The following is a 25,000-nucleotide window of genomic DNA, read 5'->3' as shown; positions in this document are numbered from 1 at the left end:
TAGGATATGGTATTGTTTTTATTTATTATCTTGGTGTGGGGTAGTCTCAGCCCTCTAATTGGCCTTCATCACTTACTCCACAGGTCAAGAAACCAATATGAGTGTTCTGCAACTTCAAAGAATGTCCATTTCAATTATATGTTGGGGTATCAAGGAAGTGACCACCTGGTGGATCCTTGGTCTCAGTGAATATCCTGTGAACCAGACCTGAGCCCAGGACTCCATTTATTATCTGGACCCCATATGCTCCTACTCTAACAAGGGGTCGTGGTACAGCTTTGGGTTGTCAGCTGTCAATGTCAGTTCAGATCCTTTGTCCAAAAATCCTCAAAATGTCTTGAGTATTCTCCCTTTTTTCAATAATGGTCATCAGTGTAAATGACTTGTTTAGGCATTTTTACTTTTCTTAGCGTGAGCTATCATTTTTCCCCAAGCCTCCTAGAAGTGTATTCACCCCACATCCCAGGGATCTTGCCAGGATTTAAATCCTAAATCCCAGGAGAGTGTTCCCTTATCAATAAGTTCTTCCACATCTAACTTTATGTTCCACTTCCTTTGATCCAGCACTCTCGGCATCCAGTTCTATGTATAACGCTACCAAACTCCCCTTGGTCTTTGAATCCCTGCATCAACCATTCATTGATGTGGATCCTATAGGAGGACACGTGACCTTGGCTGAAGCAGTTTCCTGCCACAACAGTCACTGCCATGAGGGAAGCAGCTGAGTGCTATCAGCATCTGTTATTCCCAGCAGCTGGGGAGTGGGTGCATTAGCCCTGAAAAGGGGACCTGGGTGGAGCACTATAATATCCGCTAAAGCCAGTAAAGAAGTATTATTTCACAGAGGTGTGCCCAGGACTGTGCTAGAGTCCCCAGGGTTATATAGCCCAGCTCTCAAGAACCTCATAAACTATATCAGTATTTTAAAAATCTGTATATTGTCTGTTTCCACCTACTAGAGCATCAGCTCTAGGAGGGCAGGAGCTATGTTTTGTTTACCACTGTTTCCCCAGGGTCTAGAGCTTGATTCATAGTTGAATGAATCTTAATTAGAGGCTTGAGATATGAAGACGTAGGAAGTGGCTGTCTAAAGCAGAATAAGAGTGGCAAGCATCCAGAGAAGGGGAGGTGGAGCTCAGCGTGGGTATGAAGCTCTCATCTGGAGCCATGACAAGAGACACAAAGACACAGCATTCTCTAGTCAAGGTGAGACTGCATCAAAGTACAAGCATTCCTTATGTGGGTTTTATTCCTGCAGACTGTGGTCTTCAGCCCAGTCTCTCTGGAGGCATATTGAATTTCCCAAGCATCCAAATGGTTTGGGGAAAGACTTCACGTTCCACATGAGAGGCATTGTGTAATATCAGAGGGAGAGTCAGAAGACCTGCATTTGAATTCAAACTTAGCTATTAACTAGCTGTGTGGCCTGGGGAATTCTAAGGCTCTCTCAGTATCCTTATCCGCAGAGCAGGAGAAATAGTACTATACTACTTTCCACAGCTGCCTTGAGGACCAAGAGAACTAATGTACACGAAGCAGGCTACTCCTCCCAGTTTGTCAGCATAAGGGGAGGGAGCCTCCCCTTATGCTTCTCCCAGGAGGAGCTCCTGGGAGGACTGCGGATGAGAGACAGAGGAGACAGAGGCTGGGCAAACTCCAGGCTCTAGTTGTGCACAGAGTCTGCCCATAGACCTTCTCCCGTTATCTCTATCCTCCCTAGCTTCCACTCGTGCACAGACAGACATTAGCTGCTGTTCAGTAACTGAGATAATTGGTTTTAAAGTCTTTTCCTTATCTTTGCCCCTGACAGGCAGAAGCTGTGTAGCAGCAGTGCACCTATGCAGACAGAGGGAGTGGTAACCAGAGATAAGGTGCCCCACCATGGCCTACACTCAGTCCCTGGCCCAAGTCAAGGACCAGCTTCAGATCCACAGCCTCCTGGCCCGGCAGTGCCTGGCCAGAGTTTCTGGGTGTGTTTGTGCTCACAGTAGGCCGGGTAATTGGGGGAAGGAAAGAGGGGAGGTGGGCAAAAGTTTCTGGCTCCTCCTAGCATCCTTATCTCTTCCTCCTGGTGTCCCGCTTCAATTCTCCATCATTTCTCTTTTTCCCTGCTCTTGTCCCTTTTATTCCTCTCCTACTCCCTCATTTTTATGCCTGTCCCTTTCCATCTCTTATCCTCCTCCCCTTTCTTTACTCTTCCTCTGCTTCTCCCATTTTTTCCCCTTCCTTCTTTCTGCTTTTTCTTGCTGATCTCTCAAGTCCATTCATCTCTCTTGGCCACTCCCCTCACCTTCCCAGTCTCTCTCTCCTGTTGGTCCACCAGGCTCCTTATTCTTGGTTCCCTCTTCCTCATCTTCCTTCTCTCTACCAGCTCCTCATACAGGGGACTTTGGCCCAGGCTGTCACCAGTGGAGGAACCAAAGGCAACTTCTTCACCATGTTTCTGGCTAGCTCTCTGGGTGTTAGGCTAGCCAGCTACATCAGTGGTAATGTCTCAGGTGAGGAGGGTGAGGTCTGGTCATCAGACGGGGTAGGATGTGTACTTGAGTGTGGTAATGGTGAAAAGGCAGATTCTTTGGCGACTCATAGACATTATCTCCTTGAGCTTGACCAGTGCCCTGGACTGAGATATGCCTTTGGCCCAGTCCAGTCCCTTCTCTTTCTGTATCTTGCCATCCCCCTTCTTCACATTAATCCTCCACTCACATAGATGGGGATCTATGGCAAAGCATCAAGGGTAAGTGCTCTCCTCTTCTGTCCCCCACCTAAGCCCTCGGGGGGGTCATCTTTGCTCAGGACCTCACCTGCTTGTCCCCCAGGCACACATTGCATCAAGTGCTGTAGTGGAAAGAGCAGACAGACCCAGGTTCAAACTTGGCTTCACTGTGTGACCTTGACAAGTTACTTAACCTCCTTGAGCCTCAACTTCCTAATCTATATGATGGGAAGAGTAACATTTGTCTTAAGAGTTGTGGGGAGGAGTAGCAGTGTTACCTGGTGACAGTGCCTGGCAGTGACACAATGGATATTGGTTTTCTTTTCTTGATCCTTGAAGGGGCCCACCTGAATCCAGCCTTCTCCCTGGTCATGTGCCTCCTGGGATGCCTCCCCTGGGCCAAGTTTCCCATTTAAGCCTTGGTGCAGTTGCTATCTGCTTTCTGTGCCTCTGGAGCATAGGTGTATGCTCTCTATCACGGTAACAGAGAGAACAGGGGTGGGGACACCTGTGTGTGGGCAAGGGTGCCTTAGAGCAGTTTTGAATGAGCAAAGATGGAAATCCTGGCTGTCCCCCTACCCTGCAGATGCCCTACAGAACTATACAGGTGGGAACCTGACAGTGACTGGTCCCAAGGAGACAGCCTCCATCTTTGTCACCTACCCTGCCCCCTATCTGTCCCTGAGTAATGGCTTCCTTGATCAGGTAGGTATGAGGGGGTGATTTGGGAAAGCCACAACCTTTGCCCTTGTCCCCCGGGACCTCGGCCTATTGTTCAGGCTCTGGGTGGGATGTGGGGTTGCATTTATGTTTGCACCTCACCTTCCCCAGCTGCCTGTGTTGGACAAAGTCAAATGACGTGGGGTGGTAGCCTGGAGTGCTTGGGTGAGATAGGGCAGGTGGAGCACCTGACAGCTGATGGGAGCCCCTCTGCCTCTGTCCACTCCAAGGTTCTGGGCACCTGGATGCTGATTGTGGGGACCTTAGCCATCCTGGACACACGGAACAAGGGAGCACCTGCGGGTGTGGAGCCTGTGGTAGTGGGGTTGCTGATCCTGGCCATCAGGCTATCCATAGGTGCCAGCTGTGGGTTCCCAATCAACCCTGCCTGGGACCTCGACCCACGGCTTTTCACCTATGTGGCTGCCTGGGGCCCTGAAGTCTTCAGGTGAGAGACGGCCTCGCCTGATGCTGTCCTTCCACTCGTCCCTCTGCTAAAGGCTCTAACCCTTGGTCCCCAGATCTTCCTTTTAAATAGTTCTCTTGGCCTCTTAGGACAGTGAACCTCCTCTAAGCCCAAGTTCTCCCTTTCTCTATTGTCCCTGCCTCCCCCTCCACTCTTTTCATTGAAACAGTGACATTTAGAGGTTGTGTTTTTGGGCACATCACATTACCTGTTTGGACTCTAGTAATCTCATCAACAAAACACAGATATTCAGATAATTCCCTAAGGCAAGAGGTTGGACCAAGCTCTCCTGGGGTCTCCTCTTTAAGTGCTATGCTTTGGTGCCAAGACACCTTCTGTCTGGTGTCTATCACCCCAGGAACTGCTTTAGGGAGTTCTCTTACTACTACCGCCAGTCCTTCAGAGGGAAGGCTAAGGGACTCACCCTGATATCGCCCTTCTGATCTTCTCTTGTAGCGCTGGCAATGGCTGGTGGTAGGCTCTCTAGGGAGGGCCACACTTAGCACAGCCACACACCAGCGGCTGGTGGCTCTGCACCATCCTGAGCACTCAGAGCCAGCTCAGGATCTAGAGTGTGCCCAACCTGAAGCCTCAGACTCGGAAAGTCCGCCACAACTCAGGTGCAGGAGAGTAAGCTGTGATTCTGACATGACGGTCCTCACCTCCCTCATGGACACTGAAGAGGGCCAGAGACCCATGCCTGGTGACAAGATGTTTTTTCTCTTTATTAATAAACCAGGCTCTGGGCAGTTTCTCCGTTTACTCATCTAGGCATCGCTTCCTCCTAAACTGGGGAGGATGCCTGGACAGGGAGAATTGAGGAGGATCAGGTAAGGGACCCAGGCTTTTCATCCCCCTCCTGCCCCAGGCAGGTTTTCAGACCCTGGACTTCCAGGAACGCAGTTCCCCAAAGTAGCCGCCAGAGGGTGCGCACCCTGGAACCCGGATTGGGAAGGCTGCGGGAATCCGCAGGATCGTGGCGGCCGACCATTCAGTGCGGGGCATAACCCTGGGGACTTCCTCCAAAGCTTGGTCCCCACTGCCTGACTCCTTGCTCTCGTAACCTCAGCGCCGCCCGCCTTTCCGCTCACTGGGGCGCCTCGCCGAGATTCAGCACCCCGCCGATAGTAATTAGGGGTAGGGGGAGCCGCCTCCACCAAGGGGGCGTGGTGGGGGAAAAAAGGGAGGGCCGCTGGAGGAACACAGGCATGCAAGCGCCTAGAGACTGGGAGAGCAAGCGGGAGAAACTGAGGCACGACCCAATACCTAGACATTCCGGGCTGTGTCATTGAAGGAGAGGGTGAACAGTGAGATGAGGCAGGGCGAGGAGAGAAGGCAAAGGAACAGAGGGAATGAGTGTAGGGGTAAAGAAAGCTGGCGCGGAGGAAAATTCTCGTCGTTCATCGCTTCCCTAAGTCTCACACATTAGCAGATAAACAGCGTTCTTCTGTTTCCTTTTTTTCCAAAAAAAAAAAAAAAAATCTCAGCGCTATCTCGCCTCCAGACTTTTTTTTTTTTTTTTGACCGGGGATGGATCAGAGAGTGGGTGGGGCGGGGATCGCGGCCTCACACTGCGGAGGAGCATCAGAGGGGTTAAGACCCTCCCCCTGCCCCGCACAAAGATGGCGGCTCCCGCCTTCCCTCTCCCTCATCCCTCCCCAAAACCCCCTCCCGCCCCCCGCCCTCTCCCGCCAACTCCGTCACTTCCGCCCCGCCGTGGCCGAAACTGACACAAAGTAGCGGGCCGAGGCCCTGAGGGGAGAGGGGCTGCAGCTGGGGGGGCGGGAGCCCGCGGGGAGCTGAGCCGAGCGCCCCCCGCCCCAGCCCCCGGCATGGGCAGGACGTGGCCGCCGGGGCGGGCGCCGAGCGCTGAGCGCTGAGGTGAGGTTTGGCAAGGCGGGGGCAGTAGCCCAGGAGCGCGGGGCCGGGAGGGCAGGGGGAGATGATGCTGCGGACGCGGATTCGGGACTGGAGGGGCCGGGGCGGGGGGTGTGGGCAGGGGAGGACAGGGGACGGGGAGTCGGAGCTGCCGTGAGACGGAGGAGGGGGAGTGGATGATTGGAGAGAAGATGGTGTTGGGTGCCTGAGGGTGGGAGAGATTCGGGACGCCGTCCGCAGGATGGGAGGGTGGGGTGCTGAAGGGGCGCGTGGAGACCAGCAAAGGGGCGAGGGAGTGTGGAGGAGAAGCTTATGGAGCAGCGGAGAGGGGAGAACCGGCCAGAGTCGTGGGGGTGAGGGGAGTACCCGGGGTCCGAGGGTTTGGGTGCCTGGAGAAGGGAGTTTGGGGGTGGTAGGCGTTGTCTCTGTAAGGTGGAGGTCTCTGTGCGTGAGGAAGACCAAGGGTGCAAGGCGAGGTGCTAGCTCTGGGAGTCCAGAGCTGGGAGAGAGTCCTGGGTTCTGTCCTTGGTCATGGAAAGTGGCCAGGCGTTGGTGGCAAGTGAGCTGGGGGTCTTGGATTCCATTCTCTTCTGTTTCCCTGACCTGCCCATAAATATCCCTGCCAGCTTCCTCTAAAAGAAGGGGTCAGGCTTCCTGGGTTTGGGCTGGAGGGGAGCAGGGGCCAGGCCTAGAGGAGGAGCCGTTTTCCTCCATGGAGCATTGCCTTCTTCCCAGAGCTGGCTATTTTTATCCCAAATGTGGCTGCAGAGGGGGCTGGGGCAGGGTGACGGGGCAGAGCCACGTGGCTAATGGGCCTGGGCTCAGAAAACCCAGGCTGTGTGAGACTGGGAAGAAGTAAGAGAGGGTCCCTGTTCCCAGGTCTCTCCCATCCCTTTCCTTCCCTATTATGGCACCCCAGAGGGGATGAAGTCTGGGGCCAGCCAGCTTTCAGTCTCCCCAGTGTCTTAGAGGTAAAACAACTTTCCTGGTAGGTGTCCAGACTCCTGACTCCTGAGAGCCTGTGCGGCTCATTCATTAACTCTTTCTTTCATAGGAGTCAAACCTTGATCTTCAGGCTGATAGTGTTTCTTGGTTACCTCTCTCCCTGAGGGCGGGGCTGGCTATGGAACTTGTGATGCCCACCCTTGCATCCTCTCTTTTAACCTCTCTCTACATGCCCCACCCTCCTATGACTCATACTCTAGACTGGGTGGAGACCCTGGCTGGGGGCCCTGTAGGAAGGCTTGGCATCTCGAAAACGTGGATGAGGTTTTTCTTCCTGAGCCAGGCACCCTTGGCTGCCAGGGTTGGGGAGGGTCAGAGAGGAAAAGGACTTCTGGCTCTAGGTATTGCCTGATTGGGGGTTCGGGAAGGGAGTCCGGCTTAGTGAATGAAGAACTGGTGTGGGTGACAGGGCCTTGGCCAAAGTGTGTAATTATAGAGGCTGGGCAGACAGACAATTATTATCTCTTAGGGCTGACAGGCTGGCAGGGTGTTCCCAGGAGGCTGGAGACAGGGGAACCAAGGGGGAGGAAGGCTTTCCACCTAGACAAAGAAAGAGGAGGTGAACAAGAGGACCCAGGACCTGGCTGGCAGCTTCCTTTGAGCCAAGCTGGGATGAGGCTCTGTGACCCTGTCTTATAGGCCAGGGCTTTTACCTTTTTAGGTGAAAGGAAGGACATGGGGAGATAGAAAGAAGCAGAGGTCCATCTGACTGATGCTCCCTGAGTTTGCACCCAGTGCCATACTGACTGGACTAGGCTTGGGGTGAGAGAGAGAGAGGTAGGGATGACTCCCCAGCAGGGTTGAAAAGACCCCTTTGCTGGCCCAGAAGGGCGGCTGACCCAGACTGAGAGGAAGTGGTTTGGGGACTGTGTGCAGGAAGTGAAGGCCAAGCCTCTAAAGTGAGCTCCCCTGGAGGAGGTGATAATGGAAGCCCCAGTAATTGGGGGGGGATGGGAAGATTATAAGCTTTTTGAGAAGGGTGGAGCCTGCCCACCCTGTTTCCTGATGCTCTGCCAGGTGTTTCCTGGCTCATGTTCCCTCAACCCCACCCTTTGGTGGAAATTCTGCTTTCCAGTAAACACAGGCACCCACTCACTGCCACCAGGAGGGCACATGGGGCATCCATTGTCCCTGGGATGGGTACCTTGAGAGCTGTGCCCCTCCTGTCAATATCTGGCCTCTTCTCTTTGCCCCCTTCCTTTCCCAGCAGGTCTTGGTTTTTGTAAACGGTGAGTCCCCTCGTGTTATCCAAGGCAGAGGCATTGGGGGAGGTGGTGGGGAAGTTCCCTCTTCTTTCTCAGGGACCTATCAGGGCAGTAAGAGCAGAGTGTTGCTGTGGAGTTAGTGGGGAAGGCTGGGGGAGGGGCAAGGTCAGAACTGGGGAAGAAAACCTTCAGGAGGAGTCTGAAAAGGGGAATGAAGGTTACCCTCAGTTTCCTGACCTCACGCATATGTCACCTTCCTGCAGGGTCTCCCATGGGATTGCTGGGACCTTGCTGGGTGAGATGGCACTGTGTGCAAAAAAGCGCCCCCCAGGTAAGACAGGCAGGAGGCGGGGTCGGGGGGAATCCCTGGGACCGTCAAGAGTGGGTGTTATTACGGCTCAGGGAGCAAAGGAAGAGGGACGACAGGTAATGAGCCTGAAGGAGGGTAGATTGCAGCCCCTATCCATCCTGGGGGGAGCCTTAGGAAACCGAATTCTTCGCCTTGATTCCCTAAGCTGGGTTCTTCCCCAGGAGGGTGCTGACTACCTGCCCCTCACCCCCAAACACATAGACTCTTATCTTGGGGCACCTGGAGCTCCTATTCTGTGGTCTGGGGAACCCGCGGTGCTGTGTTGCCACCATCTCCTCTCCGTCCTCGCACTTCGTTTCCTCCCCTCATTTTCCCATCCAAGGCCAGGTCCTCCTTGTTTTCCTGAGGGTGGGGGTGGGGGTGGGAGGCGGTGGGATGAAAGCGGTTGCCCCGGACAACGCTGGCAGTCCCCTCACCCGCATTGGCCAGGCCGAGGGAGGCGGGACTCCGTGCTGGCTTTCGCCTACGCGGCGCGCTGGCAGGCGGCTACCCCTGCAGTCGGGGGAGCGGGCGGGGGCGGAGCCCAGGGAGTGCGAGTCGTGTCCGGGGCCACTCAGAGCGCGCTGGCGTCCGCGGGGGACATCGGGGGCGGCGGCGGCGCAGCAGAGCGCGCGGCGTCGCCGGGTGCGGGCGGCCGGGAGGATGGCCGGGGCTGCAGGTGGGGCGCGCGCCACACGGCCGGGGCTCCACTCTGAGCTGCCGCAGCTCCGGTGCCTCCCCGGGGGGCCGCCCCATCGGAGCCGCTGAGGCCGAGGACAGACCGACAGACAGCCCGCCCTTCCCCCGCTCAAACTGGGATCATGACGGTCCCCAAGGAGATGCCCGAGAAGTGGGCCCGGGCCGGGGCTCCCCCCTCCTGGAGCCGAAAGAAGCCCTCTTGGGGGACAGGTAACGGGAGGCAACGACTGGCAGCTCTCCCGAGCCCGTAATTTACCCCCTCTCCCCCTCACATTCGCTTGTCCCCGGCCTCCCCCAGCCTTCCCCAGCCTTCCCATATCCTCTGCAGACCCAGAGATCCTGACTCCGAAGGGTTTGGTCCCTACCTCTCCTTTTGCATGGTCTTTGGTGACTGCACAGGCGACTCAGCCTGAGGGGTCCCCTCTGGGGAAGTTTTGGGAGTAAAGTGACCACGCAGGGAAGGAGCACTCTGGGTAGGCAGAGGATGCCTCGGTCTGAGGTTTTTGTTACTGCAGTGTGCTCTGCAGGGGGCTTGGGAGGGGGTGAGGGAAGGAGTCTGGAATGCTGCCTTTGGCTCCAGGACAGGTTTGCATTATGTTTACTGCCTAACCAGGGTACCCCCTTTTTCAGCCTATGGTCCTGACCACGGGAGATGGGCTGGAGAACCCTTCCTAGGATAACCCCATGTTCTGGGACCTGAACTTGGTGCCTGCAGTCCCAGATCTGTGGGTGTTCAGAATAGGTGTAGTTCATTTGTCACTCAGTGACAGATGTGTTGTTTAGGGGAAATATGTGCAGATGGCACAAGAAAGGTTATGGTTAGAGAGCAACTGCTTCAACTACATCCCATTCCTCCTTCTTTCATCTCTGTCTCAGTCTGCATGACCCATATCCCTGACCAGCCCCCGCCCCCCGACTTGAAGATGAGCTTTGAAATAAGATGATGTCATTGTGGGCCAGTCAGAAGCCGCTGCTGATGACATGTGACAAGCAGAGGCTTCTGTAGGGGGGACTGCACGTGGGGCTGGGATGCTGCCGCAGAGCAGTTCCAGGGCACAGTGACCCTCTGTCTTGCCACCCACGCCACCCATTAGGTTAGGAGGAGGGCAGTACCGTGGCTGGATCTGCGGGGGTTTCCAGGAGAAGGAAGCTTAGTGTCTTCAGCTGCTGTTCCTCTGGAGATACCCAAGCCCGTTAATTCCTACAGCATTAATTAAAGGGATGGGGGAGAGAAACTGAGTGTCCCCAGTGGAAGACCTTGATGGTTGTTGGTGAGGAAAGGAGAAGGCATCTTGTCCTGAGAATGTAATACCTGCAGAGCCCAGCGGTCAGGCTGGTGGTGAGAGGTGGACTAGAGGGAAGAACTTAGTGGCACCTCAGGTGTGGTGCTAACTCCTTAAAAACTGTGTGCTGTGGAAGGAACCAAGGGCCCTCAGTGGAAAACCCATAGAGTGGGGTGGACCTGACAAGGTGTTGGGCCCGGCCTCAGTTTGCTCCTGACTGCAGCATCATTCTGTTGCAGAAGAAGAAAGGAGGGCACGGGCCAATGACCGAGAATACAATGAGAGATTCCAGTATGCGGTAAGTGGCTCTAGACCACCTGTGCTCTCCTCCTGAATCAGAAAGGGGAAAGGTGCATCCCATCTGTCCTAGGCTGGGACAGAGGGCTGACTGCTGGGAGAGTGCTTGAGGGAGGGGAAGGCAGTCTCCTCTCCACTCTCCACCTGCTATGTGCTGAATTTTTCATGGCCTTCACCTGTCAGTGAAGCAGGATACATTGACCCCGTGAGACTCTCCTCTCTCCTCCTCTTTCGCCCTCCCACACCTCTGGTCACTGGCTTTTGGGGACAGAGGTTTGGAAAGTGTAGATGGAGGAGGCAGCCTCAGTCTCATTCTGGGTTGGGGTTGGAGGCTGCCTCATTATCTTCTCTCCCACTGCCACAGAGTAACTGCATCAAGACCTCCAAGTACAATATTCTCACCTTCCTGCCTGTCAACCTCTTTGAGCAGTTCCAGGAAGTTGCCAATACCTACTTCCTGTTCCTTCTCATTCTGCAGGTAAGTGACCTGTGGTAAACCCTTTGCAACTCACAAAGCGAAATAAAGTCAAGGAAGAGAAAGGTCTAGGGGAAACGGGGACAGGGCCTTGGAGGCATGCCTTCTCTTTCCTTTTTTCAGTTGATCCCACAGATCTCCTCCCTGTCCTGGTTCACCACCATTGTGCCTTTGGTTCTTGTCCTCACAATCACAGCTGTTAAAGACGCCACTGATGACTATGTGAGTTTTCATTCTTATACCTTTTCCCCACCCCCCACCCCACAACTCACCTTCCTCCACCCAGCACAATTCCTCGGTGACCTTGCCATCCCTTACCTGGTCCAGCTAGATCCATGATATCTTGGCTGGGAGTAGGGAGGGGGAGTCAGGGAGAGAGTAGACCTGTGAACAGGTGTAGACAAGGTGGTACCCAGCATGCTCTGCATTCCACTGATCATCTAAGTCCCTTGGAGTGGGAGAAGGTGTCTTACCTTTCTTTCCTCTCTTCAGTTCCGCCACAAGAGTGATAACCAGGTGAATAACCGTCAGTCTCAGGTGCTGATCAATGGAATGTGAGTGCCTGTTGGAGACTGAGGGCCTTGGGGATGAAAGGGGTCTTCTGGGAACTTCTCTAGCTACTGACAGCCTCTTTTCTATCTTCTCATTGCCTCAGCCTCCAGCAAGAGCAGTGGATGAACGTCTGTGTTGGTGATATTATCAAGCTAGAAAATAACCAGTTTGTGGCGGTAAGGGACAAGGTGCCCCTCTAGGCCTACAGGGCTCTCCCTTTACTTTGGCAGAAAGGGATGAGTCTTTCCTGATTGACTATTGCGTCTTAAACACCCAAGGGAGGAAACTTTCTTGAGTGGGAAGCTTCTGTGTCATATTAATATGCCTCCTTTCTAGCCATTCACGTGCTTGGGACTAAGCAAACCAAGAGTGCTTAGTGGAAGGAGGGATCATCAAAGAGTCCATTGGGGATGGAGGATTGGGTCTTTGGCCTTCACACTAGGTTTTCTTTCTAGGCGGATCTCCTCCTCCTTTCCAGCAGTGAGCCCCATGGGCTGTGTTACATAGAGACAGCAGAACTCGATGGGTAAGTCTCATGCTCAGTGTCACACATCTCCTTCTGCCTCCTTTGGGGTAACAAGCTTGTTTTTGAAAGAGGTTCCCAGGTCTGGGCTCTGTACCTTTTGGAAAATTGATGGGTAAGAAAGGCTTTGGGTGTGTAAAAGAATTACCTACCTAGTAATGCCTGGGGGTGGTGGTGCTCCATGGTCAGGTGCCCCCAGGTAGAATCTAGAGGAAGGGAAGGGAACCAGGCCTCAGGGACACTGTCCTTCCAGAGAGACCAACATGAAAGTACGGCAGGCAATTCCAGTCACCTCAGAATTGGGAGACATCAGTAAGCTTGCCAAGTTTGATGGTGAGTAATTTTGGAGAAGCAGCTTTCAGGTAGAGGAGGTGGGTGGGTTTGGGGGTTTAAATTGTGCCTTCTCTTTTTGGCTTCTTGTTCCTGTGATTATGCACTGCCCTGGACTTTTTTGGGTGGTTGGGGGGCAGGGGTGTCAGGAATGCCAGGTGGCTATCATTTACTTGTGAATTGATGGTCATTTCAAGAGATCTTCATGGCTGATAGCTCCCTCCTTGCTGTACATGTTGAAATTCAGCTTATTCTTATTTCTTATTCGTCTCAGAATAATGATATATGCTCCTTCTAACAAGACAAACTATGTTAGCATGTATAAGAAAAAGCTCTCCTTCCCTCCAATTCTGTCTCCTTAGGTAGTCACGTTAACTGGCAGTTTAGTGTGTATTCATCCACACTTTTCTCTGTTTATACAGACACGTGAGCATAAATCAGTGGGATCATACTGTACTAAAATCTCTGCAACCGCCTTTCTGTACTTATTAAATTCATAAGTATCTTATCAAGTCACCATGTAAAGAAATTTACATCATTCTTTTTCATAACCATATAATGTTTCATAGAATTGATGTATTGTAATTTATTCAGCTCTCCCCTGACTATTCAGTTGTTTCCAGCTTTTTGCTTTTCAAATAATGCTTCAATAAAATTGTTGTGAGCTATGCTATCATTTCTTTTTTTTAAAAATTTGGCTGTGTTGGGTCTTCGTTGCTGCACGCAGGCTTTCTCTAGTTGCAGCGAGGGGGAGCTGCTCTTCGTTGTGGTGCACGAGTTTCTCATTGGGGTGGCTTCTCTTATGGAGCACAGGCGCATGGGCTTCAGTAGTTGTGGCATGTGGACTCAGTAGTTGTGGCGCATGGGCTTAGTTGCCCCGCGGCATGTGGGATCTTCCCGGACCAGGGCTCGAACCCGTGTCCCCTGCATTGGCAGGCGGATTCTTAACCACTGCGCCACCAGGGAAGCCCTATGCTATCATTTCTGTAGAATGTGTCCCCAAAGTGGGATTACTGGGTCTGAGGGTATGCGTACTTTTATTTTTTTTTTATTTTTTTTTTTTTGTGGTATGCGGGCCTCCCTCTGTTGTGGCCTCTCCCGTCGCGGAGCACAGGCTCCTTTTTTTTTTTTTTTTTTTTTTTCGTACTTTTAATAGGAGTTCATGCTGCTTCATTCCTTTCCCAGAAAGTTGCATCAGTTCACACTCCCACCAGCAGTGTGTGATGGGCTCACATCCTAACACCATCTCCCTGCAGCTGCTTTTTCTGTGTTGCTGTCTCGTGGTTAAGCTACAGACTGCACCTTGAACGGGGGCGCTCTTGTCTTCCGTTCAGGTGAAGTGATCTGCGAACCTCCCAACAATAAGCTGGACAAATTCAGCGGAACCCTGTATTGGAAGGAGAACAAGTTCCCCCTGAGCAACCAGAACATGCTGCTGCGGGGCTGCGTGCTGCGAAACACCGAGTGGTGCTTCGGGCTGGTTATCTTTGCAGGTGAGCCTCCTAGGGCCCAAAGAAAGAAGAGTGAGAGTTGCTGCCTTCACCCTCCCGCAGGAATGTGGGAGGAAGCTGAGTGGGCCCTGGATCCAAGCTTCTCATCCAGCCAGTGTCTCTCTTCCACCCTGATGTCCTGTAGTCTGGGGACCGGGGCAGAAGCCCAGAGGCAGATTTGTTATTTGGCTTTCCCAGCCCTTCGCATTCCTCTCTAGGTCCTGACACTAAGCTGATGCAGAACAGCGGCAGGACAAAATTCAAGAGAACAAGTATTGATCGCCTAATGAATACACTGGTGCTCTGGGTAAGGCTTCCCACATATGGTTCCTGCCCCTGCCCTTCTGGTTCTCCCTGGGCAGGTCCCTTTACTTCCATCTCTCCTCTCTGGTCAGTAGTCAGCCTTCAGGTTTTAGCTTTAAAGCCACTGGCAGGTCAACCACTCAAAGACAGTGTTTATTTCAGGCTCTTTTTGGACTTGGAAGATGTTATTTAAAACACCTTAGGAACGTGCATGAATCAACAACTTAAAGAAAGTTAAAACAAATCTTCCCTTCTCTGGATTCCAGTTATGATGGTGACTTAGTGTAGCATGTGACCTTCTGTTTGCTTTGCCGGGGACAAGGAGGCCTTCATGGGGATGGAGAGCGAATTAAAAGAAAAATTTCCATTTGGAGGATGGATAGCAGGGTCTTTTCCCCTGACTTCCAAGAGCAAAGGATCCCAAAGGAAAAGTTTCTGTTTTAGTTTTTGGCCATTCCTGAATCCTTTTCTTGTTTGGCTAGAAATCTGAGCTCCTTGTTGGGTTCCCACTGCCTGCTGCCTGCCCCCCACACGCCAGCTTGCAAAAGCTGGGGTCAGCCTCTGGTGAGACAGTTTCCTCCCTGGCCTTGAAGGGTTTGCAGACACCCCAGCCTGAGAGGCTCGCAGGCCAAGGCTTGCATCGCCCCCCGGTAGTCCTTGGGCATCAGGATGGTTCCTGCTTTGTTTCAAAGCCTCCAGAGTGGAGGCAGCTTTGAAGATAGATGTCTGAAATCACGCAAGGGTCTCAATTTTTTTCTTTTAAACCACCAAAACTTTCTTATGATCCTTCTTCAAGGACTCCAAGCTTTATAAGTTTTTTGACTATTAAGAAATCTACATTTATGAAGACATAATTTGTGTCTTGGTTAAAAAACTTTTTTTGGCAATCTATATAAGATAATGAACATTACAGAAACTTGGCATTTTTTTAAAAATATTTATTTATTTATTTATGGCTGCACTGGGTCTTAGCTGTGGCATGTGGGACCTTTAGTTGCAACATGAGAACTCTTAGTTGTGGCATGTGGGATCTAGTTCCCTGACCAGGGATTGAACCCAGGCCTCCTGCGATGGGAGCGTGGAGTCTTAGCCACTGGACCACCAGGGAAGTCCTGGCATTTTTGTTGGCTTGTAGAGGCTTAGCTCCGGTAAATGGGTGATTTCTAATAAGCTTGGGTATGTTGAAAGTAGCTCACCCCCACTCTTACCATCTTTGAGGTCTCCCAAATGTTCTAGGATGTCAGAGTGGGAGCTACACAACCATTTCAGCCCTCCCAGCATACAGTTGAGAAAACGTCGTGAGAGAAAGTCCACGTGATGGTCAGTGACAGACTAGAACCTGTCACCAGTTCTGGGCGCTTCCCACTAGAGCATGCCACCATTTTAAAGATGCCTGAGGGGCTTCCCTGGTGGCGCAGTGGTTGAGAATCGGCCTGCCAATGCAGGGGACACGGGTTAGAGCCCTGGTCCGGGAGGATCTCACATGCCACGGAGCAGCTAACCCCGCGAGCCGCAACTACTGAGACTGCGTGCCGCAACTACTGAAGCCCACATGCCTAGAGCCTGTCCTCCGCAACAAGAGAAGCCACCGCAATGAGAAGCCTGTGCACCGCAATGAAGAGTAGCTCCCGCTCGCCACAAATAGAGAAAGCCTGTGCGCAGCAACGAAGACCCAACACAGCCAAAAATAAATAAATAATACATAGATTTATAAAGAAAAAAGAAAAGACGCCTGAGCTTTCGAGGGCTCAGGGTACCAGTGGTGACCTTCAGGGATGCACTTGGTTTTGAGGGCTTCCTAAGTGGCAGCTTAGCCTTTGCTTCTCATTCCTCTGCAGATTTTTGGATTTCTGGTCTGCATGGGGGTGATCCTAGCCATTGGCAATGCCATCTGGGAGCACGAGGTCGGGACACGATTCCAGGTCTACCTGCCCTGGGATGAGGCGGTGGACAGTGCCTTCTTCTCTGGCTTCCTCTCCTTCTGGTCCTACATCATCATCCTCAACACCGTCGTGCCCATATCGCTCTATGTCAGGTATGCGCTTTCTCTGCTCTGGGGTCTCTCCAGGGAGCTCAGGTGGTCCCTTGGCAAACTTCTCTCTTCTGTGAAGATGAAATTCTCGAGAGGGAACTTGGGGTCCTCTCCTTCCTGTCCTGTGAACATTTTCTATTACCTGTTTATCTTTCTGTACAAAGCAAACTTCACCACAGTTTCCTGGCACTTTGGATTGTATTAGAACAAAAACCATATTGATTTATTCAGCACATATTTATCGCATGCCGACTTTGTGCAAAGAAGCATGCTAGGTGCTGTGGCACATACAAAGATGTATTAGGAATGGATTTCCTTCCCTCCAGGAGCTTTAGTCTAGTAGAGGGAGATAAATCTGAACATGTTATAAAACAAAGTGGGAACTAGTGCTGTAACACCTTCAGTGTTACCCTTATGTGTAAAGCAAGGGGACACAGTTGATGTGTAATACAGCCTCTGCCTTCAAAAGCCGCAGACTGGTAGGGGAGGAGAGATACAAACAGTGTAAGACACCGAGCTACCATGCATCCCACTGAGATACCACAGAGGCACAAAGTGCCATGAGGGTTGGAAGAGCATTACTCCCCACATAGTTAATCAGGGAGGACATCTTTGAAGAGGTTGCTGGTGAACTGAGCTTTGAATGGTGGCAGGGATGGGTGAAGGTGGAGCCTGGAGGAGAGGGCTGGAAACAAAGGCTCAGAGATAGGGACCTTGGAATGGTTGGTCCTGGGACAGTTTGGCAGGATCATGGACTGTGAGTGGGGGACTGTGAGACAGAGAGCTGGAAACATAAGCTTGTTGTTCCCTATTGTGGAGGGTCCTGAATCTTTGCCAATGGACTTTTACTTAGTAAACCATTAAAAGATTCTTTAAAAAAATCTAAAGAATGCTTTAGGAAGTGTTGGCTGGCAGTGGCTTACAGCATGAATTAGGAGTAAGAGGACATCTTGGATGTTTGCAGGAAAGAGAATGTTAACAGGGAGAATGAACAGGAAGGGCGGGGGCGTGCAGGAGGAAGAAAGAATGGCAAGAAGAGAAAAGATCTCTTTGTATTTATTTAGTGCCTTGCACTTGAGATAAGAGAACCTGTGACTTTTTAAAATTTATCAAATTGTATACTTTATTATTATTATGATTATTTTGGCTGCGTGGCTTGTGAGATCCTAGTTCCCTGACCAGGGATCAAACCCAGGCCCTCGGCAGTGAAAGCGCAGAGTCCTAACCACTGGACCGCCAGGGAACTCCCAACCTGTAACATTTTTGAGGAAATGCTTTACAGAGATGCTCAGATCTCTTTCCATATGTTGTTTTTTGTTCACATAGATTCCCCAAATAGTCCTCAGATCTCCCCACTAGCCACTGAGTCCTAGTGCTGTTGACAGTGAGTAGGAAATAAGGAGTTTCTGTGCTGAGGGTGGACAGTGGGGCTTTTATCGAGCATTAGGAGGAGACTCAGAAGGCTTGTAGTTTAGTTCTGCCTACTCAGTAGCCACGTGACCTCAGGCAAATCCACAGTCCCTTAGGGCCTTGGTTTTCTCATGTAAAATGGGAAGAATAATACCAGTTTCATTCTCTTCATAGGGACATTTTGATATAAGATACAAGATTGGAAAATACTTTTAAAAATTAAATTACTGTATGAATAACGGGTGGTAGCGTGTTCATCGTTATCATCTCAACTCTGGTATTTCATTACTATTTAAAGGTTTTCTTGTTTCCGATCTGATTTTTTTTTTTTTTTTTTCCATCTTTGGACTTTGCTGTCTTTGTTTTGTATCCAAGTTCACTCGAAGCCTATGGTAGCTGCCTGAGAAAGTTTCTAAGTCTCATCAGGTTACAGTATGTGTGTTTGCGGGGAGGGTGGAGAGGGATGCTTGATCAGCAGAGTGGGGCAAAGGCCATTAAGGCATTTCCAGCCAGCTCGTTTTTTGTGTGGTAACTGGATCCTGACAGCAGCCTCAGTCAGGTTGGAAGCAGGGTTCCAGATGTGGCCCCACTGCTTGGCTGTGCTGGACCTAAACATGGGGCCCTTTCTGAGATGCTGACAGTCCAAATCCCAAGGGTAATGCCTAGTAAAGAGGATGATGCGAACAGACCTTGGGATGCTGAGAGACCTGTGCCATTGTAAATTGGTGTTATTCCCCAGACTCTTGAGGCCCCGCTTCCTTCTGGAGTCAGCATCTCAGTCTGCCCCGCCTTCTTCCCAAACACCCCAGGTCAGGTTGTGCAGCCCAGAGCAGTGCGGAAGGAGTGAGCTCGGCCTGTGTTCGGGGAGCAAGGCATGGGCTCCAGGGCCTGCTCGGTTTCCTCTCCCTGCAAGGACGTCTGTGTGCCTGTGGCACGCGCAGCACCCTCATTATTTCTTTTTCTCTCTTTTTTTTTCTCTTCCTTCCCTCTTGCACTTTCTCTTGTTTTCTCTGCATGGTTTCTGTATTATTAGTCCTGAGGTAAGAACTGGTCGAGTGCCTTGTCCGCAGTCCCTTCTCCTCTGCCTGTGCCGTCTGTCCCTCCTGCCCGGGCCCTTTGCACCTTTTTTGTCTGGAGAGCGTCGGAGGGTCAGGGTCGGGGACCCCCACCTTTAGGCTCTCCTTGCCTTCCCCCACCCAGGTGTCCTTGCCCAGGTATCCGCTCCGTTCTTGTTTCTCCCCAGGCAGAGGGCCTGCAGCAAAGGCCCGTGAGGGTGGGGTCCCCCTCCCCTTCCTGCCCCCAGCCTCACCTCCTGTACCCTGTGCAGCGTGGAGGTCATCCGCCTGGGCCACAGCTACTTCATCAACTGGGACAAGAAGATGTTCTGCATGAAAAAGCGGACGCCCGCGGAGGCCCGCACCACCACCCTGAATGAGGAGCTGGGCCAGGTGGAGTACATCTTCTCCGACAAGACAGGCACCCTCACCCAGAACATCATGGTCTTCAACAAGTGCTCCATCAACGGCCGCAGCTACGGTATGGCTGTGCCTCCAGGGACCGAGGGCTTGCGTCTCGCCTGAAGGATTGTGCTACTGGGGCTGCCACAATTGTCTTGATGTTTGGGTTTTACTTCTTTCCTACCTGGGTCTGTGGGACTTGAGAGGGTCTGCTCTGCGCCCCGGGTCAGGAGGTAGACACTGACAGTGCTTCCCGTCTCCTCTGCTGGTGCCCTCACCCCGATCCCAGCTCCAGGCAGTAGGGGAGCTCCTTGGCTGTTTGAAGTGAAGCCCAAGACACTGGCCCCTGGGCACCCCGGCCAGGTTGGACCTTGTCAGCCCTGCTGGAGTCTAGACTCTCCCCGTGTTGCTGTCCAGGGCCCTTGTGAGTCTCTGGAATGTGACCATGGCCTTTCCAGTGTGGCCCCGCTGCAGTGGCCTTGTGGCTAAGCTGCTGGGATGGCTTGGGCAGGGTGTGGGGGGTCTTTTATGCAGAGTGAGCCCCTCTCCTAACTGCTTTCTATACTAACTCAGGCCCCATGGCCAGTGTGTGAGGCTTTGTCTGCTGTGCAGGCCTAAAGAGCGAAAGGCACCCGAAGGGGCCTGGGAGCCCTGGGGACATGGGTGTGGAATTAGAGCTGCCCTGGGGGGAGAGCTGGAGCGTGGACGGGGATGGGGAGCAATGGGTGTCATGGCTTTCAGTCCTGGGGTTCTGAGGATCCAGGGTGCCTGCGCCTCCTGTCCTTTGAGTCAGCCGTGTGAATCTGGGTGACGTTTACTCAGCGACTAGGGTTGCGGGTTCCAGATGCCTGTGGGGGTCCTGTGCTGGAGGCTTCTCCCCCTTCTCTGCGAGATCTCGAGCTCTGACCTTGCTCCTCCTTCTGTCCTGGCTGTGTGTAGGTGACGTGTTCGATGTCCTGGGCCACAAAGCTGAATTGGGAGAGGTAAGGTCCAGACCCCATGGTGATTGTCTGTGCCAGTTAAACACAGGGAGCCTGGGCAGGGTTGGTGTGGTTAGGAATGATGTGTTGTCTGGTCAGGAAATGGAAGCTGCTTGGAGGAACTGGTGTTCTAAGGAAGAGCTGGTAGCAGAAGTGGGAATCTTGAGGTCCACAGTGGACAGGATCTTGGTGGGGACAGCGCCTCCCTGGGAGGCAGCCTCGTGACCCACCCTTTCCTGATCACCCTCTTACCTGCTCCAGAGGCCTGAACCTGTCAACTTCTCCTTCAATCCTCTGGCTGACAAGAAGTTCTTATTTTGGGACCCTACCCTCTTGGAGGCTGTCAAGATGGGGGACCCACACACGCATGAGTTCTTCCGCCTCCTTTCCCTGTGTCACACCGTCATGTCAGAAGAAAAGAACGAAGGTGAGGGACTTCGCTGGAGGTCTCATGGTTAAGCCTCCACACTTCTAACGCAGGGGGCACGGGTTTGAGCCCTGGTCAGGGAACTAAGATCCCACATGCTGCATAGCACGGCCTTTAAAAAAAAAAAAAAAGAAAAACAAAGGTGAGCCGAGGAGCTGGCTGGTGTTCTCCCCCACCCGACTTGTGCCTTTGGGCTCGGGCTGTGGTCTGCAGTGTGGCTGCCTGGGGCTTCCTGGGCGGGACACTCGGCTGAGAGTGTGGCCACTGACACCACCTGTGTTCTTCCTCCCCACCCAGGGGAGCTGTACTACAAAGCCCAGTCGCCAGACGAGGGGGCTCTGGTCACCGCAGCCAGGAACTTTGGTTTCGTATTCCGCTCTCGTACACCCAAGACCATCACTGTCCACGAGATGGGCACAGCCATCACCTACCAGCTGCTGGCCATCCTGGACTTCAACAACATCCGCAAACGGATGTCAGTCATAGGTGAGGCCGGGACAGGGGTGCCAGGGGCATTCAGGGGCAGCATGCAGAGCCGGGATGGGTGAGATGTCCTGGGTGACCCTTGATGTTTTAAGGTTGGGGGGCTTCACCTGCCTGAATTTTTCTGGGACGTTCTCCCCCCGCCCCACCCGTAGTGCGGAATCCAGAGGGGAAGATCCGACTGTACTGCAAAGGGGCTGACACCATCTTGCTGGACAGACTCCACCACTCCACCCAAGAGCTCCTCAACACCACCACTGACCACCTGAATGTAGGCGTGAGGAAGGGGGCCCTGTGGTTCTGCTACTCGCGGGGTGGTGGGAGGGGCTGGGGGCTGACTCTCTTGACTCCTTCTCCAGGAGTACGCGGGCGAAGGGCTGAGGACCCTGGTCCTGGCCTACAAGGATCTGGATGAAGAGTACTACGAGGAGTGGGCCGAGAGACGGCTCCAGGCCAGCCTGGCCCAGGACAGCCGGGAGGACCGGCTGGCCAGCGTCTACGAGGAGGTTGAGAGCGACATGATGGTATGGGCTGCAGAACGGGCCAAGGGTGGGCAAGGAGGGGTCGTGCCTGGACTCTCGTCCCAGGGACCCTTTTGGTATTTTCAGCTGCTGGGCGCCACGGCCATTGAGGATAAGCTTCAGCAAGGGGTTCCAGAGACCATCGCCCTCCTGACGCTGGCCAACATCAAGATCTGGGTGCTGACAGGAGACAAGCAAGGTGAGAACCAGCAGGGCCGAGGAGACTGCATCTGGACACAGTCCTGTGGGGTCCTCGCATGAGCCTAGGACATCGGGCTGGCAAGTGCGCTGACCTTGTCGGGGGCCTGTCCAGAGCTCCTGCAATCTCTCTTGGTAGAGACGGCCGTGAACATTGGCTATTCCTGCAAGATGCTGACGGACGACATGACGGAGGTGTTCATCGTCACTGGCCACACGGTCCTGGAAGTGCGGGAGGAGCTCAGGTAAAAAGGCCCGAGGCAGGTAGATGCTCTGCACTGTACCTGGGGGTTGGGCAGAGGCTCCCCGATTGGGCTTGAATCCCTGCTCCTGTCCTGGCAGACCACGGTCACGTTTCCCCCTTCACAGGAAAGCCCGGGAGAAGATGATGGACTCGTCCCGCACTGTAGGCAACGGCTTCACCTACCAGGAGAAGCTTTCTTCTTCCAAGCTCACTTCTGTCCTGGAAGCCGTGGCTGGGGAGTACGCCCTGGTCATCAACGGGCACAGCCTGGTAAGTGTCGCCACCCTTCGCTTGGGCAGTATCTTTTCAGAGAGCAGCTCTTAGATCTTACCTTGTTCCCATTTCCCTGGACTTCAGGGGGGCTGGGGTCTTAAAGGGACTGGGAGGAGCTGACCCCCAGGTCTCCCCTGGAGAAGACTGGGGCTCTCTCAGCACTCTGTGTTCCAGGCCCATGCGTTAGAGGCAGACATGGAGCTGGAGTTTCTGGAGACAGCCTGTGCCTGCAAAGCTGTCATCTGCTGCCGGGTGACCCCCTTGCAGAAGGCACAAGTGGTGGAACTGGTTAAGAAGTACAAAAAGGCTGTGACCCTTGCCATCGGGGATGGAGCCAACGACGTCAGCATGATCAAAAGTGAGTGGACTGTGTAGGTGTGGCGGCTGGGCGCTGGGGAAGGGAGAGGGGCCCAGGGAGGAATGATGGGGGAGGGGGCCGAAATGTGATGTGAGTCTGAAGGGTGTGGCTGTCTTCATTCTCTTGTCATCTCTTGTCTCTGCAGCGGCTCACATTGGTGTGGGCATCAGTGGGCAGGAAGGGATCCAGGCTGTCCTGGCCTCCGATTACTCCTTCTCCCAGTTCAAGTTCCTGCAACGCCTCCTGCTGGTGCATGGGCGCTGGTCCTACCTGCGCATGTGCAAGTTCCTCTGCTATTTCTTTTACAAGAACTTCGCTTTCACCATGGTCCACTTCTGGTTTGGCTTCTTCTGCGGCTTCTCGGCCCAGGTAGTGAGCTCCCCACTGCCCTGACTTGCCAATCCTTAAGCTCCTTAAGGACAGAGATTGTGTCTGTCCTGTTCATTGCTTGGTCCCCTTAGGGCCTAGCTGTTGTCTAATGCATGCATTTAAAAAAAATGATTGTTGAAGAAGTGGAGAGGGAGTTCCAGAAAATTCCTTAGGCCTCCACATATGCCACGTCGGCTGTCTTCCTCTGCCTGATTTGTAGTGAAGAAAGACTGCATGTTCACTCCTCTCTTGCTCCCTGTTCTCCTTCCAGACCGTCTATGACCAGTATTTCATCACCCTTTATAACATCGTGTACACCTCCCTCCCAGTCCTGGCTATGGGTGTCTTTGATCAGGTATGGGGGAGTTGGATGACTGGGTGGGCTGGGGAGAAAGATGCTGCAAGGGAGCCACCTGATAGTGGTAGGCTTGTGCCCACTGCCTGTGGTCCCTGGGAAGGCAGTTCTGTGAGCTGGGCAGGGTGTGGCTGGTTCTCCCTCTCAGCCAAACCTGACCTGTAACTCCCCTGGGTTGCTGAACAGAAGATTGACTGGGGGCAGCTGGCTTGAGGTCGGATATAGCTGTCGAAGAATTTAGAAAAAAAGAGGCAGGGGGACAGAGTCTGCCCTTGGCCTTCCTGAGTTAAAGCAGCAGCTTCTGAGGCATCCTGTGCCACTGGCCCTCCGCACACAGGATGTCCCGGAGCAGCGGAGCATGGAGTACCCTAAGCTGTACGAGCCAGGCCAGCTGAACCTCCTCTTCAACAAGCGGGAATTTTTCATCTGCATCGCCCAGGGCATCTACACATCTGTGCTCATGTTCTTCATCCCCTATGGGGTGTTTGCTGAGGCCACCCGCGATGATGGCACCCAGCTGGCCGACTACCAGTCCTTTGCGGTCACCGTGGCCACTTCACTGGTCATCGTGGTCAGTGTGCAGGTAGGAGGCAGTCCGGGAACGGGCCTCCCCTCTGGAAGGGGTGGGGCTCCTGTCCTTGGGGTGCCCTGGGCACTGCAGTTCTGTTCCTGGGAGGGGGACTGGGTTTGGTGGGGGGGGCTCCTTCTGCCCGTAGCAACTGCTCTTTGCAGATTGGGCTGGATACCGGCTACTGGACAGCCATCAACCACTTCTTCATCTGGGGCAGCCTGGCAGTTTACTTTGCTATCCTCTTTGCCATGCACAGCAATGGGCTCTTCGACATGTTTCCAAACCAGTTCCGGTTTGTGGGTGAGTGCCTGTGGCTTCCTCTTGAATCAGTGAGGAATCACAGTTGTTCTGGGACTAACGGGGTAGGTAGGCATTTATTCAACACTCTTTATGTGCCAGGTATTCTGCAAGGTGCTGTCGGGATCTAGTTGTATCCGACCCAGGCCGTGCCCTCAGAGGGTCTCCATATCCATGAAAATGAAGAACAGCCCTGCCAGGCTACAAGGGAGGTGAAGGGGTGGCAGGCTTCATGGTCAGCAGAATGACTGTTTGTCGGGTGGTCAGGGATAGTCCCCCAGAAGAGGCTGCTGAGGGTGTAGCCAGGACTGGGGAGCCAGATTCCAAGCCAGAGAGCTGGAAGTGTGAAAGGGCTGTTTATTTCCAGGAAATAGAGAGTGCTCCAGCTAGGGTGGGACAAGAATACCCTTTGAGAAGCAGTGGAAGAGAGGCTAGAAAGGCAGGCCATTTGAGGAATCAGAATGCCAGGCTGTCAGGTGTGCATTTGACTTGCCAGGAGCCTCTCTCATTTTTTTTTTTTTTTTTTTGAGGAGAGAGTGGGGAATGGCATCAAAGAATTACCTTAGAAAGATGAACGTGGCAGTGACAGCCAGTGAGGAAGCTGCTGTAGTGATCAAGTGCAAGGGTGTTCAGAACCGCCACAGGGTGGCTCTGGTGGGTGGCCAAGAGGGACTGGTTGGGAGGCATGAGGTGAAAGACTCATTTGCGGGTCTTGGCATTTGCTTTAAATCTGT

At 53.2% G+C, this 25,000-nt stretch overlaps 2 protein-coding genes across 3 annotated transcripts; both read left to right on the top strand.

Annotated features, from left to right (window-relative positions):
- Positions 1-1,881: 1,881 nt before the first annotated feature.
- Positions 1,882-5,037, top strand: AQP10 (aquaporin 10). The gene is given in 9 exon segments (XM_007130325.1): positions 1,882-1,959; positions 1,961-1,987; positions 2,372-2,498; positions 3,056-3,196; positions 3,303-3,421; positions 3,667-3,884; positions 4,359-4,375; positions 4,378-4,532; positions 4,972-5,037. Coding segments are annotated over 9 exon segments (948 nt in total).
- A 676-nt stretch (positions 5,038-5,713) lies between these two features.
- Positions 5,714-24,756, top strand: LOC102993228 (phospholipid-transporting ATPase ID). Of its 2 annotated transcripts, none has more exons than XM_055083353.1 (26): positions 5,714-5,783; positions 8,254-8,321; positions 10,561-10,619; positions 10,983-11,096; positions 11,217-11,315; positions 11,586-11,647; positions 11,749-11,821; positions 12,101-12,171; positions 12,422-12,501; positions 13,833-13,991; positions 14,207-14,295; positions 16,130-16,326; positions 19,061-19,269; positions 20,130-20,173; positions 20,432-20,597; positions 20,895-21,083; positions 21,236-21,351; positions 21,440-21,604; positions 21,689-21,800; positions 21,939-22,044; positions 22,169-22,313; positions 22,491-22,674; positions 22,820-23,043; positions 23,315-23,398; positions 23,736-23,981; positions 24,131-24,754. In XM_055083353.1, exons 2-26 carry the CDS (start codon positions 8,291-8,293, stop codon positions 24,395-24,397), a joined length of 3,291 nt encoding a protein of 1,096 aa, XP_054939328.1. In that variant the 5' UTR covers positions 5,714-5,783; positions 8,254-8,290; the 3' UTR covers positions 24,398-24,754. The 2 variants fall into 2 exon arrangements, with proteins under 2 accessions (XP_054939328.1, XP_028342243.1); XM_028486442.2 differs by lacking the exon at positions 5,714-5,783 and adding an exon at positions 9,066-9,248 and having other exon boundaries at positions 8,252-8,321; positions 24,131-24,756.
- The last annotated feature ends 244 nt before the right edge of the window (positions 24,757-25,000 follow it).

Source organism: Physeter macrocephalus, unplaced genomic scaffold (assembly GCF_002837175.3).
Source record: "Physeter macrocephalus isolate SW-GA unplaced genomic scaffold, ASM283717v5 random_1333, whole genome shotgun sequence".
NCBI classification, from domain to species: Eukaryota; Metazoa; Chordata; class Mammalia; order Artiodactyla; family Physeteridae; genus Physeter; species Physeter macrocephalus.
This window is presented reverse-complemented; position numbering and strand designations above follow the sequence as displayed.

Bases quoted from the DNA above. Each gene is read 5' to 3' on its own strand.
- LOC102993228 (XM_028486442.2), top strand. From the start codon at position 8,291: ATGGCACTGTGTGCAAAAAAGCGCCCCCCAG. The intron at 14,296-16,129 runs GTAAGGCTTCCC...ATTCCTCTGCAG, and splicing joins TGAATACACTGGTGCTCTGG to ATTTTTGGATTTCTGGTCTG. The intron at 20,174-20,431 runs GTAAGGTCCAGA...TACCTGCTCCAG, and splicing joins ACAAAGCTGAATTGGGAGAG to AGGCCTGAACCTGTCAACTT.